Consider the following 14959-nt stretch of genomic DNA (forward strand, 5'->3'; position numbering starts at 1 on the left):
TCCAGAAAAAGATACAATAACTCTCTAATTTAGCCTGTCTTCAGATTTTCTAAAGAAGGTATGAGTTGCTGTAAAATAATTAATAGGTGATAATTATCTTACTGTCAGATCCTAGTGGAAGAAAGGTTTTTTTATTATGAAAGCAACTATTTGGCCTTAACTATCTTAACTTTAGAAAAGCTGCCTATACTCCATTAGAACTGAACGAGGCAGCTAACTTTCAGCTCCATCGCACTATCAAGAAAACTGCCTTTTAGAAAGAAAGCCCAAGAGGAAAGCAAGGAAAAGACAAGTCAGTGCTTTATCTAACGGTTTGTCCTAACAACATTTAGGCAGTAACAGAAGGAAGAAGTCATAGAAATATATTGCATATGGACAGAAAAACCTACTGAAAAACCTGCTGAAAAACTGAGAAAATACTTTAAGTCTCTGTATCTAGAATTTCTTCACATTCGCTCTAGTTGAAGTATTTGTAATGCTCCTCATGCATGTGTTGTAGCAAAAGCAAATACATAGGAGTTGTCTTGACAAGAAGCAGCCAGCAAGTCCTATGCAGCTCTCCCCAATGGAGGGAAAATGTATTCTTTTACCTTTCAGGGAGGATTGAAGGGAGAGTAAAAGAGAAGGAGAGGGTGCTAATAACCCTTGAAGGACTGAAAGGCATTCTCCAGGAACCTGCCTTCCTTGGCTTTTCTTCCAGAGCACTCTTGTGCCTGAGGTCCAGGTCTTTCTTAGCCTCCCAAGTAAGGCTTGTAAACCTGAAGCTTTCGGTGACAACTTTGTTCAGCTCATTGCCAGAGTATTCACAAGTGCATGGCACAATCCCAGAACCCACAAGTCATGGAGATTTTGCTTTTGTGCATAGATATTTTGGTCATGGTTCTCATGACTAGAGGCCTGGCTGATTCTCGTACAACTCTTCCATGTGGAGCACTGCTGTAATACTATATGAGTTATATACCTGGGGCAGGTTGGGGTAATGCCATACAGGAGGGCAGTGAAGCATCAAGGAGGAAAGAGGAAAAATAATGAGAAGAATCAAGCAGACAGGTGAACCTGGAGTTGCAGAAAGCCATCTGTCAGGTAGTTAGCAGGTAGAGGTGTTTTGCCAGCATGCATGAAAGACACTGGTGAGAGTCCACTGAGGGTAAAACGACATGCAAGGGTTATGGGCTGAAGAAATCAGGCTTGCAACATTAACCAGTTCTGTAACGTGTGGTGTCAGCACGTCTGCAGAACTCCTTTGATCTATAGCTGGTCCCAGGTTTCTGTTGCTTATGGTAACTTGGAAGGACTAGAGGGTTAAACTGTGTTTTGGGGGTTAGGAATCTCTCTGACAGTATTTCAGTCGAAACTACGCAGTCTCATGCACTGAGAAAACACTTGGCACTGTTCTGCCTTTAGCGTGCCGTATTGCCAGGTATACATGGGGCATTTTTTTCCATTGCATAATATGTGTTTGTCAATCTAACTGTATAATTGCAGCTCGCTTTGTTTAGCTCTTTAACACCTCCTTTGAAATATTGTCTTCTGAGGGATTAGCCTTGTTCTTTGTTTAATATGCAAGCATATCTGTATTTAATCTTACCTACTCATCTGAATATTTTATGCTGCTTTATACCCACTTGTTATATTATGTTAGTAATGCAGCACACGTAATAATTCCGTGCTGTCATCCTACAAATTTGGGATGCTGCCACCTTTCCTTATAATTACTTAAGTCATTACTTTTTTTTCAATTTTAAGGCATGCTAGACATCTAATTCTCAGAACCTGCTTGCCACAAAGGATTGAGAGAGGTGCCTACATCCAAATGCATTTGGATTCAAGGATATTCAGAACTTGGGTGCTTGGCCTAGACCATGGCAGGGAGAGGGTGGCCAGTCACAGATTTACCAAAGCTCTGTGGTTTTAGACAGGGAATTTTAGTCTGGGTCTCTCAGAGAAATGGTGGACTTTATCTTCTAGAGCTACCAAGAAGTCATATCACAAACACTCTCCCAACTTTGCGTGGCAGCTTCAGTACATGGAAATAGCCTGTATGAGGCAGGTAAGCCAAGCTCATGGTGATTATGGCAGCTCAGCATGCAAATATTCTTTATCTTTCTTGTTTCTACTGAGCAAAAGCATTGGCTTTAGGTGATCCTGAAAACAGTCGATACCCTTTGGAGGTTCCACCCGTTCTGTCTCTACGCCAACACATCTCTGGGGGACAGTAAAGCTGAAGTCCTATTCCAAATCCTCTTGTAGATGACTATTATTACAGTACCATGTAAAAGGAATATCTAAGGATCTCAACAGAGCTCTCCTCGGGCACAGGACACTGCACAAATAGGGGTCGAGAGAGCGAGCTTGCCGTAAAGAGTGCACGGTCTCAGTTATAAGATGAATAAGGTGCAAAAGCAGGGAAATGACGGATTTACACCACAGTCCAGTGACTGAGCCAAGGACAATCCTCTTCCCATAACAGCCAGTTTTATCACAGAGGTCGATACAGCCCTGATCTAACTGGGATGGAAAGAGTGGGCCGGATTGTGTAGCCCTGACTGTATCAGCTAATGTGGGAGCATCAGCCACACTGGTTGATATTAATGGGGAAGCTGTGCCCACCGTCCCCTTGAAGGGTCTGCACCACAGAGCAGGCTGGCTGCTCTCTGCTTGCGTAGCTCCCTCCTGCACTGCACAGGCTAAGAGACAAGCTTCAGGGACTCTCTCCAGCAGTCCTAATCTTTAGGGATTAGGCATGAGTACTTTCCTGTAGGCATATGAAAAATATGCGTTCCTCCTAACCCGCTTCCCACGGGTATGGAAAAGCCCTGTTGTAAAGGATGTGGAATTGCAAGGACATGGGAGCATCAGCAGAATAGATGCAAAACGTGCAGAGGATTTTTCTCCCTCTACATTTCCTAACCAGCCAGTAATATCTACTCACTAACATAAATTATTTGCTGTATTATGGTGTTAGAATACGTAGCCGCTTTGAAGATTTATGCTGCTATTCCTACATACACACACTCTCTCTTACGAGTTATTCCCAATCGCTTTATAGCAGATAACTGAATTAACTCCATCTATGTACCAGCAGATAATCCCCAAAATAAGCTTCTTAAGAACCGACTCTCATGTTGCTAGCAAATGCATCCAAACCTAAAGAAGATGAATGGTGAAAGGAGTACACAAATGGAAAGTTAGACTAACACCATCTTCTTTAGAAGAAGCTAAATATGTGTATGTGTAGACACACACGCACTCAAACATGCACTGCAAGAAACGCTGCCAGACAGTATTATATGTAATCCTGTTTTTTAGACATTTATACTAATTACATCGATATTATTAAATGTCAGTTTTATACTTTAAATATGTAATTGGATTACCAAAATATGTCCAGAGCATTAAAATGCATCAATCATCCTACTACCAGCTATTCTAGCTGCAGTCAGTTTTCTTTTTCGAAAAGTCAGGCACTAATTGCTTCTGGTTGTAAAAATGTTTACAGTGTCTCAGAGGGCCAAAGGTTAGTAGGCAAGCACGCCAAAGAAGATTACTTTATCAGATAGCATACTTACAATGTAGAAATCAATTTTATAAAGGAGTTGGTTCTTTAAACTAATTTTGGATGTAGGCTACTATAACTTTCTTCCCAGCCAGTGCACACAAAACACCGAGGCCCCAGTGCCTTTTTCATTCTGAAAATGATATTTCATTTCATCGTTGCCTTTTTCATTCTGAAAATCCCATTTCATCACGATGGGATTTTTGCTTTACGGCTTTTCTAGCAGAATAAATGAGCTGCATCGTGTCCCCCCCGCCCCGCCGCGACTCACATGCACCGAGACAGAGCACGGAGACCCTGCGTTCGGTTTGCTCGTCCACTACATCCTGCCCCTGGTAGGTTCGTCTTTAGCCCTGAAGGACCAGCAACTCCGAGGCCGAGGAGTTGTTCCCACAGCCAAAAGATGATAGAGATCTCGGGCAAAATTAACGTAACCATTGACAGTGCATGAGAGCTCACTAAATAGCAGCTTGGGAAGCATCCTCCCCTCCGGAGAGCGAGGGTAGCAGAAACAGACACCAGAAGATAATGCTCGAACAGGCTCTACTATGCTTTAATCTTCACAAGCTACCATTAGTAAGCCAGAGAAGTATATTTACCCACAAGATAAACACCACAAGTTCGCTCGGCTACTATCCATTAAGCACTGAAATAACTCCTCTTTCTTTCAACTTTCAGCCGGGAGAGGCGAAGCAGCGCGCCCGGCTCTCCCCGCCGCTGCTCCCCGCTTACGGGGGGCGAAGCGGGGGACACAGCTGAGATGCAGCCAGCCCGGCCGGGGGCTGGAGCCGGGGCTGGGGCCGGGGGCGGCCCGGGGGGAGAGCGGGGAGCGGGGGGGCCCGGGCAGCCTCTCCCCGCCGGCCCCGGGCGCGCTGCTGTCTCCCCGGGGAGGCAGCCGGCTCCGTCCCTCCGGAGTGATGGATGGAGGGAGGTGCGCGCTGGTTTGGGGCTCCGCTTTGTTGGGTTTCACCTCCTGATCCCTTTCCCTTCTGCTCTGCTGGACTGCAATAGCCACCTCGGCTCCGGCTCCGCGGGTCCAGCTCCGAGTGACCTGCCGCTGAGGGGATGAACTGGGGATGGCACAGGGAAAGGCGAGGGAGCATTATTTATCCGCAACAAGTTCTCATTGTCGCGGGGCAGCGCTCAAAAGATCCCCAAGCAGTTCGCTCTAAATAAAGCAGGCATTGCTTCCCTTGTATTTCCCCTCAGCAGTCGCCTTAGTATTATTATTATACTTCTATAGCTTTTGCTTTCGGACCTTATAATTATGTCACACAGCAAGGGAAACCGCTAGCATCCCAGCATCTGGTGTGCGGTTTAAAACTTTTGTTTCAAGATTCGAACTATTTATAGAAGGAAAACTTTGTAGGATAGTAATTTCCTACGGTTTTGAGAAAAATATGGCTACGCTTATATTAAAAGGGTGTATTTATTTATTTATTACGACTCCTTCCTCCTGTTTAAAAAAAAAAAGATAGCACTGCAATTTTTTTTACAAGCTACTGGTCACCTACCAGCAGACATATCCCGCCTGTGAACAGAAACAGGCAGCTCTGGCTATTTGGTTTAATCAATAGCATCCACCCGAATTAAACCTAACGTGCTTCCATAAATCAAGCGCCTTTAAAAATCGGTAGCCAAGGCATGTGCATTGCATTAAGAATTAAGAACGTAGAAATAGGCGTTTAGTTTCTTTTTATGGGTGTGTTTATTCCTACTTTTCTTCCATAGCGGTGGGTTATATTTTTCTATAGCCCGCAGAAAATACGCGCGCACACACAGAGGAACCCACGCACACGTGCTTGTTTACGTGCATGCGCTCCCGTGCATGCATACAGAGAAAAGGAATTATATATATATGTATATATAAACCCACATGCAGTTCAAGGGTAGGAGCTCCAATTTTGTACCCGCCGGGGTGCAAAAAGATCTGAGCCCGGCACGGGGCTGGGAGAGGAGGGAAATCCGCCCGGACCCCGCAGCTGAGGTGAATGAGAGGCCGGGGATACCGAGGCGGGTTTTCCCCGTCACCGAGCAGAGCTCCCCCGAGCCGAGGTGAGCCCCTCTTCCGCGGCCCCCGGGCAGCCTGGGCCGGACCCGAACCGCCCGCTGCGCTTCCCAGAGCTCCCCCGGGCCCGATCCCCGAGTCCCGGCACGGAGGGTCACGCCGTGCCCCGGGGCTGGGGGGATGCTCAAGGGAGGGAGAAGGGTCCCGATTTCACACCGGCTCCACCGACCGGGGGACCTGCCGCCCCCAGCGCCCTCCTCGCCCCACGGCTGCCCCAAAGCGTGGTCAGGTCTCGCCCGGAGTGCGGGAGAGCGGAAGCTCTTGACAGCCCCCCGGCAGCCCCTCCGGGCTCCGGCGTGCAGCCCCGGCCGGGCCCGGCTCCCCTCGGCACCGCGGCTGGCCGGCGCGGGGACCCCGGCCCCCTCAGGCGGCGCCCGGCGGGGACGGAGACCTGCCGGGGGACCTGCAGGAGCACGACGGCAGACACTCTCTCCGCAGCCCGCACGGACTAAGCCCGGCCGCTACTTATCCACCGCAACGTTAGATACAGATATAGATATTAAAAAAAAAGAGACCGAAACTCCTTGCAGTCCCACCCACCGACTCTCATTTCCCCCACCCCTACCTCCACCCCCTTCCTCACAAGGAAAAGGTCCTGGAGCCAGCTCTAACTGCGGGACTGGAGATCCCTCCGGAGCAAAAGCAGCCGGCTAGCAAGCGCCTCCGCGGCCGGGGGGCTCTCCCCGGGCGGCGGGGCTGGGCGCTCGCCGCCGGCTGCAGCAGCCCCGCGCTCCTCGGGATCTCCGCGCAGAAACACCCTTCCCCCGACGAGCGCGAAGCGATGCCCATCTCCGGTTTGGCAGGAGGAGGAGTCGGGGTCGGAGTCCCCAGGGGAGACGCCGGCCGCTCCATGCCCCGTTGCCCCGCCGCCCTCCAAGGTGCGCCGCCCCCGCTGCGGGCACGCCGGGCCCCGGCCCCGCCGGCGGGGCAGCCCCGGGAGTTACCTGGCGCTCTGCACCTTCCCCCGGCAGGGTCCGACCAGCAGCGCCAGCACCGCCACCAGCACAGCACCTCCGCCGCCACCACCATCCTCCTCACCACCACGCACCGCACGGAGCTGCCGCCCGTGCTGGCTTCTCCCGGCTCCCTCTGCTTGCTTTGCGCATTGCCCCTAGGTAGCTGCTAGCGGGGTCATTTCACACGGTATTTTGAGAGAGAAAAAAAAAAAATAAAAAAAAAAAATCTGGATCACTTACAGGTAACTCCCACTGGTAAGGATGAGGAAAATCTGAGGGTAATACACTGAGAGTAACACACTGCGAGATGAAAAAAGGATCATGGCTGAATCCCGTTTACACTCTTGGAGTTCGCTTCCTTGGTTATTCCTTTCTGGCCCCCCCTGGTCGTAATTCCCCACCCTTTTTGGTGTCAGCTGTGGCTTGAATCTGAGTTGGAATCCAGTCCCTTGGGTCTGGGGGGGCTTTGTCTGTTTGTTTGTTTGTTTGTTTGTATTGTTGTGTCTAGTATTCCCCTGGTGCTAATGCTGCTCCCTGTGCAGAGTATGTGCTGCTGCTGCTGCTCTCGCTGCTGCTGCTGCCTCTGGGCTCCTGCCTGTCATGTCTCAGTGGTTGGAAGTTGTTACAGTGGGTTCTCGTGTTGGAATGAGGATGGTTTAAGGGATCTGGATGGCAGAAAGTGCCTCTCTCTCTCTCTCCCTCTCTCTGTAACTCTCCTGAGACTCGGGGCTGCCATTGGGCAGTCAGTCACTGCAATCCGCCTACTTTTTTCTCTCCCTCTCCCTTTTTTTTTTTTTTAAAGGGGAGGATGACAATGGAGAGACACTGATCTAGCCCGGGCTGCGATGAATCCGTGCTCCCTGGCTGAGCCCTCTCCGTACGCCTCGCTCTGCAAGCGCTCTTCACCCGCTTCGTGGGGCATTTTTAAAGCTCTCCCTGGGCGCTCGGCGGGCGGCGGGCTCCCTGCGTCTGCCGTGGCACCCCTTCAGCTCGCCCTGGGAGAGATCCTGAAGGAGCTGGCAGCTCCCAGCTCCGCTCTCGGTTAATTGCTTTATTATGGGCGGCTGCCCCAGTTCCCCCGAAGGGCTCCGCCGTCCCTCCAGCCTCGGCAGGGGTTTGGCTCTTCTTGCCCCCGGTGTTGAAAATTAAGCTCCGGTTTCAGGGGGATCTCCCCCCCCACCCCCCCGAAAAATTAAAAAAAAAAAAAAAAGAAGAGCTTATATGTTGTCGTAGCCCGTCTGAGTGAGAAATAAAGACACGCACACTCGTAGCTTCCTGGCGAGATTGGATTTCGCGTGAGAGAAGGGGAGGGAAAGGGCTGGTGTGAAACAGCCGGTGTAGGGGGACGAGCGGGGGGCGCAGCGCCTCGCCGGGGCGGCACCGTCTGCCGGCGGCTCCCGGGTCCCCGCACCTCTCGCCGCTCCCGCAGGAAGGGCTGGCGTCTCCGCTCTTCCCTCTACCCTCTCTCCTTCCTGAGAAGATGCCAGTCCGAAGAGACGTTTCCCGGCAGGTTAGTTGCCTCTCCCCTGCCTTTCCCCCGAGCCGGGCGGCTCCTGCCCCTCGGCACCGCCGCGCCCCGGGGCGAGGGATGCTCGACCCTTCCCCGCGCCGGCGGGCGGGATCCCTTCGCCCCGTGTAGCCCCAGCCGTGCAGGAGACGGTCGCTCTTCCTCTTTGCCTCGCTGGGCGCTTGTCCTTTTTTTCGGAGGGAAAAAAAGAAGTTTTAGTGGTGGGAGAGAGGGTGGAAAGACGTGCGCTGCGGATGCCGGGGATAGGGTTTGAAAACGAACCCCGAAAGAGAAATGTGCACAAATTTAGCACGGATAATTTAACAGAAATGCAGCCGAAATGAGCAAGAACCAGGCTCCGAAGTCTCCTCGGTCCGTAGGCTTTGTAAATGTTGGTCTCAGGTTAATTGCCCACTGACTGAAGGAGTTTTCTTGGCCAAGAGCTCTCCCAAACACCCTGGGAACACCTCCTCCAGCTAACCAGTCCCGGCACATGGGTGCAGCTGTCTCCGTGACACAACGAAATATTCCTTCAGATGGAATGGGAATTGCGGGATTGGTGTAAAAACGTTGTCTGCCGCCCAAATATGCGATAAAAATCTTCTCGGGGTTTGGTTTCATTTAACCACGTTCATCTACAAGTCCAGTGCAGACGCTGGGACAGTCAACGTCCTTTTGAGAAACGCTAATCTCGACTAACAAGAGACAGAAGCTTAAGCCCTTCAACGATTATTTACATCCCAGAATCGCCTTATTTCTAATTATTTAAGATTCTAAAATAGTCGTATTTATACTTCTGTAAGTGTGTGTGTGCGTATGTATATATAGAGATAGAGAGACATATAGATGCGTATCTCCTGTAATGCCCGTTCTGCCTCTCAGACGTGCAGGCTGTGATTGGGGCAGCTGTGCTGAACGTGAACTAGGAGAACGGGTAGCGACTTTTGATGTGTTATTTCTAGCATTTGTTCGGCTTCGAATATATTTTTAAATGTGCATCTGCTTTTAAAGACGTGCCTGGGGGAAAGAAGGAGGGGGAAAAAAAAAAAAGAAGGTGAATTGTAAAAATGCAAAGTAAAGGCTGGTGCTGGAAGGCTTCGAACTGGGGCTGGCAGAGTTTGACCCAGTCCAACTGAAACGAAGACGGTTTACCAATCTCCACAATTTTCGGATCGAAGCTGGTTTTATCCACAGCTTAGCTGTGTAGTGGGAGGAAACTTGTATAAAAGAAACCAAAACGTGCCCTTTCTTTTCGGGAAGTTAAATTTTATTCGAAAACTATGGGCCGGTTATTACGTCGGAAAATTAATAATGATGATGACGATGATAAGAATAACCTGCTAAATTCCATCCAAATGGTTTCCATACGGCTGTCAGCCGGGGGTAGCGAGAAGTGCACTTGTTTTGTTGATGGAAGCCGAATATATTCCCTTCAATAAAATGGTGTGGCACTGGAGGAAAGGGTATCGTCCGTAACACCTAATACGGGCATTTCAGCATCCGTCGTTCCTTCTTCCACAAACACGTGTATTTTGGACAAAATAGGGGCAGGACGGCACTGAAATGGTTGCCGACACCAGAGTCAGGCAGATGAAGCAGAGCAGGCACGAAAAAGTCTTTCCTTTTTTTCTTTCATCTGTCTATTCCCAGCTGCGGTTTCTTTCGTACCCCAAACCCGCCGAGTGTCCGGCACAAGAGCAGGGCGGGAGCCGGTAAGAGCTTCGAAGGTACGCCCGGCAGGCAACACACGGCACTCCTTTCCGGTCGGAACCGGGTACTTCTTGTAGCTCACCGAGCTGCAAGTCTAGTGCCAAGGGAAAGAAGCGGGGGGGAATTGAAATTAGCGGATGTCTGGCTGGCGGGGAGGGCGAGGAGTGGCGGCGGCGGCGGCACGACGGCGGGTGCCTTTGGAGGGGCCGGGGAGCGTGTCGTCCCGCCGGGGGGACGGTGCCCGGTAGCCCCGGTGCCGCAGCCGCACCGTCCGGGGCGCCGAGCGCGGACCCCGGGGGTCTCCTCCCGGGGGCCCCGCGGCCTCGCCGAGGCTGCCGGCGCTGCCACGTGGTGCCCGCCGTCGAGGCTGCGCCCCAGCCGCCGCCTGCCGCGGGGCCGGGGGTGCCGGGCCGGGCCGGGCGCCCCGGCTGCCCGCGGCCGGACAGCACCGGGGACGGGCGAGGGGAGCGGGATTTCGTTGGCGTTTGCTGCAAACGCCGCAAAGCCAAAGCGAGCTTCGCCGCAGGGGCGGGGAGCGGGGTCGGCCGGCCCGTTCCTCGCCGCAGCGTCGCCGGGAGTCCCCAGAGGGAGCGGCGTGCTCCGGCCTCCCCAGGATGCGCCGGGGTGCCCGGCGCCCGCAGCCCTGCGGGCCCCCAGCTCCGCTCGGCTTTGCCGCAGGGGCACGGAGGAAGCGTCCCCGCCGCCCCCCGAAGGGGTGCAGGCGCCTTTCGTTGCTCCCGTGGGCAGCGCCAGCTCCCGCCGCCTGCACCCCTCGAACCGCACCCTGACCTCCTCCCCGCGGGAGGAGGGGTCCTCTCCGCTCCCCTGGGCGCTGCCCGGCTGCCCCCCGCTTTCCCTCCAGAAAAGATAGAGAGGAAAAGGGTGGGTTTGCCCGCAGAGCCCTGATCCGGGCACTGCCCGCGGCTCCGTCTTTCCGAAGATCGCATCCCTCATCCCCAGAGCATCCGCTGTGATTTGCATCTGTGGTACAGCTGTGATTTTTAACTTCCGACGTATTTATTAATTAAACTGGAGCCGAGTGCTCTGCGATCTTCGCAGGAAATATTTCTGTTTCAATCCTGCTGCTAGCCGGGGTCAGCATTTGATGTGATCTATTTTCGCGAGGGGATACGTGGAGTCAGCAGGGTTGCAGACGCTTTACGCTTCGGTGCCTGGACGGAAACGTCGTCGACAGAAATATCAAGGGATGCTTCACCTCACGCCTCTCTCTCCAGTAAACTCGGGGATAGGAAATAGAAATGGGAACAACGGGAATTCCCTGAGAGGGAGGACCACCTGAGCGGGCTCTTGCCCTCTCCGCCTACCTGGACATAGCGGCTTCTTTACGGTACCCTGCCATGTCGCCCCATGGGACACCCCCCGCCCCGCCAACAGCTGGGTGAACACTTATGTACTGAGTTATTTTCCCTCCCCTCGGTCTCATGTTTGCCACCGAAAGTGGAGCTTTTAGCACGTTTTATTAAGACATGAACACGTGCTCCGCAGCAAAGAAAAAGACAAAAAGCCTGCCGAGTCGAACCTCTTTGCCATCGCTGACACAATGGATCTCTCCTTCACGCTGCAAAATCAACCTAATGCACTGGAAGACAAACTACGTTTTATCTCACTTCATCTCCCCCCCTTCTCTACGCAAAGAGCTCACTAGAAGAGGTATCATTACACTCAAAGGATATGGTTTCAACAAAATGGTAGTTCCAGTGGCTGATGAAAGAGGCAATAATTGCATCCCACATGCCTAGTCTAGAAGTAGCCCTGGATCTCGGAGCAAATTTCTCTCCTATTGTTCAGAGAAAGTGAAGTATCCTCGTCGCCTTACAGGCATGGTGATGGATCTGATGAGGTTTCTGTAAGGGCTTTTACTGTTCTGGCTGTCCACTCGGTTTTACTTCCAGCCTCAGTCCAAGAGCGTTATTGTGATTTTTGCTCTGAACTCCCTTCTAAAACAGCCACAATCAATTTCGAAAAGAGATCTGCCTTCCAGACTGTAACGTGTGCCCAATCTTCTGTTCCCTTTAAAAATAAAACCGCAGTGAAAGCGAATAGCGATATTATTACCCTTATTTTGCAAAGCATTTTCTCTGAGCTCGCCTGCCTCTCTGTGATGGATGTGTTGTATACGAAGTCCTCCGGCTATTGAAATAGATGGGGTGCCCCCGTCACCGCTTCATTTATGGATACACAGCCTCACCAGACTCACTTCTCAACTAAACCCCTGTCAGTCTGAGCCCGGAGGACGACAGAGCCCGTCGCTGCCGGCCACAGCTACGACAAAGAGCGGCGCAGGTATGTAGCCCCGCAGAGGTTAGAGCACCGAAAACACCCTCCTGGCTCCAGCAGGCAGGATTTGGGGCTACCCTCAGGCATCTGCACCGGCCAGGGCAGGGGTGGACGCGGGTTCCGCACAGGGACAGGGCAGGGGGCAGCGCGGAGGGCGTTTCCCGCGCCCCCTCCGCCTCCGCGCATCCTCCGCGGGTCGCCTGCGGGACAGCGCCGTGCTCCGCCGGCCCCCGCGGCGGCACCTGTGGCTGCGGGGGCGGGCTGAGAGCCGTGCCAAAAACAAACAAATAAGCAAACACACACAGGGATGCAATCCGGCTGGTGCCCGCCGAGCAACCTGCCGGGGACTCTCCGGAAGGCAGCCCGTGGCTTTCGCCGGCAGCCCTGCCCTCGCTGCCCACAGCGGGGGAGGGAGCGGGCAGGGGGAGCTCCCGGCGGGGGGCACCGACCCTGCTCGGCCGGCGCCGCTTCCCTTCTCACTCCTGAGGAACCTGGTTTAATTCCTCCCCCCGCGGTGTAACCTTAATCCGCAGCTCTGGCGTGCTCCCTCTTGCAGATTCCCTCCCTTCCCCCGCCAGCCCCCTCCTCCCCGCCGCTGCCCGGGCTGCTGACAGCGGGGACTGGGCTGTCCCCGCCGCGCATCGTGCCCGGAGCAGCGCCCGCGGCGGCGGCGGGGCGGGTGGGCTGCGCGGCCCCAGCAGGTCCCGGCGGCCGGGCGGGCAGGGCCGGGCGGCTCCCCGCTTGTCGCTGCGCCGCTGCCCTCCTGCTCCGGAACGGGACGGAACCGGACGGGGTGCTCCGCCGCGCCGCGCCGCGCTGCCGGCCAGCCTGCCCGTCCCTCCGGGGAATTGCCGCAGCTCTCCCGCCTTTGGGGGTGGCCCTTTGGCTTCCCTCCCCCCCCCCTTTTCCCCGTATTGATTTCAAGGTGGGAACGAGCGTTTTTGGATTGCAACTCACCTTATGCATTCTTGATCATTTAAAAAAAAAAATCCCGCAGCTATGCAAAGTCAGGATCTTTAAAGAGTTTGTAGCTCGACAGGTAAGGACTCGGCTGGGGCTCAGGAATGTGGAAATTCAACTCAAGTCAGCCTACTGCGACGAGCAATATTAATAAGGGCATACAGGTACGGGGGGAGAGGCGGAGGGAGAGAGGGAGAAACTTGGCGACTAAAATAACAGAGTGATCTCGATCGCGGTGATCAGATACCGCGGAGCAAACAGCCGGCTTCCCGGGAGCCCCCGCTGCCAGCCGGCCTGCGGGCCCCCGAGCCGGTCCCGTCGGCGGAGCCCGCTCGGCTTCCCGGGCGCTTCGGCGCGGAGGTAGACGGACCAGTTGTCAAGTTAATTTCAACACGTCCGCGTGATGGATAGAAAGGCAAATTGTGCCTAGGCCTGCATAAAACAAATCCCTGAGTGCAGGTTCAGAGCAGGGATTCCCCTCCTCCCGCCCCTTTCGCCTTTTTAATACTTAAGCTCTGCTCTATTGTCCCAGCAGCAGCGGCTGAGTTAACTCTGTCAGGCTGCGCTTTTTTCTTTCTTTTTTTTTTTTTCTTTTTCCCTAAGGGTACTGTACGCCAGAGATAATATTTAAGTTCGCTTAAGCAGTACAAAATAAAAGGATCCGTCATCACCCGCGACCGGCTCCCGCCAGGCTCGGCGCTGCCGGAGCGCCTCGTCGCTGGGCGGCCCCGCAGCCGGGCATGGCCCGCCACGCTGCCCCGGGACCGGGGAGAAACACGGGCCTGCTTCTGGGGGCTGCCACTGCTTGGGCACCCGGGGAAGGGAGGCAGAGAGAGAAATAATCGCCTCTTTTTTTGCCCCCCCCTTTTTTTTTTCCCCTTTGCAACATTTTGTTCACAACTCTGTACTAGCGTGATCCAAAAGCCAAGGAGATTTGTCGTGCACAAGGACTTACCCTAATTTGACATAGATGACTCCAAAGCATAGAAACACGTAGAAAATCCACTTCCGAAAGTTTCTGTGCATGATCTAGAGAATGGACTGAGCCATAAAAACTGCACAAAAAGTCGAACTGATCTTGTCGATTAAATCCCAGTCAAGAGCATTGCTGAAGCTACCCAGGAGCAAAGCCGGCCGAATTGTAAAAAATCAGCACCGCGCAGATCAGCAGCTCTTCCCAGAGCCATGGTGACCGAGACCGGCTCCAATATTAAAGCTAAAGAGGGAGGAAAAAAATAGAAAGAGCTGCTCAAAACGGTAAAACAAAAACCCAAGACAGACAGTCTGAGGGAGAAAATGAGCAAGCACTGATCTTGATCAACTGCCTCATAGAGCCCTGAAGTTCAATGTGTTTTTACTTGTTCTGACTTCCCCAGGTAACACTACGTATCTTGCAATCTATGGCTCCAGGTAGGAGGATCTCTCTCTCTCTCCCCCCCCCCTTTCCTGCTCTTCCCCCCACCCCGTATGTGTCAGGATCTAATACATATCTTATCTGTCTCTGTGCATGTGCGTGTGCGAGTTATGCCTGTGTTTGTGTTTCAGAAGGCATGGCCTTAAGCCGGAGTGTTGGGGAAAACACATGAAACACATCCAATAAGGGAAATAAAGGACTCGTCCTCTCAAACCGAAGCATTTTTTCATTTCCTCTAGTATGGTAACGCGGCTGGATTTGCAGTGTATGGACTTCGTAAAAGAGATGGTTACAACTTTTTTCCCTTCTCCCCCCCCCCTTCTTTCTAATAAAAAAGAGGCAGGCGTTAACCCCCCTTTGCTTACAGCTCCGTACCCTAAAAGGCGATGTGCTTGTGTGTCCAGACTATGTCTCTTTGGCCGTCTGACCCTGTTGCACACTTACAAACGCCTGTCACTAAATTTGATTTCATTTTCCACCGTAAGAAAAC

The 14959-nt window shown here is 53.1% G+C and overlaps 1 protein-coding gene across 2 annotated transcripts in view; it reads right to left on the reverse strand.

Moving 5' to 3' along the window:
- WNT7B (Wnt family member 7B) overlaps positions 1–14959 on the reverse strand; it is a 96785-nt gene that overhangs the window by 81067 nt on the left and 759 nt on the right. The window contains exon 2 of one of the 2 annotated variants that reach the window (XM_072876375.1): positions 14011–14271. In XM_072876375.1, the coding sequence (XP_072732476.1) occupies positions 14011–14081 (71 nt within the window). In that variant the 5' untranslated portion in view covers positions 14082–14271. Of the gene's footprint in view, positions 1–6820; positions 6904–14010; positions 14272–14959 lie in introns of those variants that run through there. The other variant, XM_072876366.1, reaches the window with a different exon arrangement.

The sequence above is a fragment of the Ciconia boyciana genome, chromosome 1 (assembly GCF_034638445.1).
Source record: "Ciconia boyciana chromosome 1, ASM3463844v1, whole genome shotgun sequence".
Classification (NCBI taxonomy): domain Eukaryota; kingdom Metazoa; phylum Chordata; class Aves; order Ciconiiformes; family Ciconiidae; genus Ciconia; species Ciconia boyciana.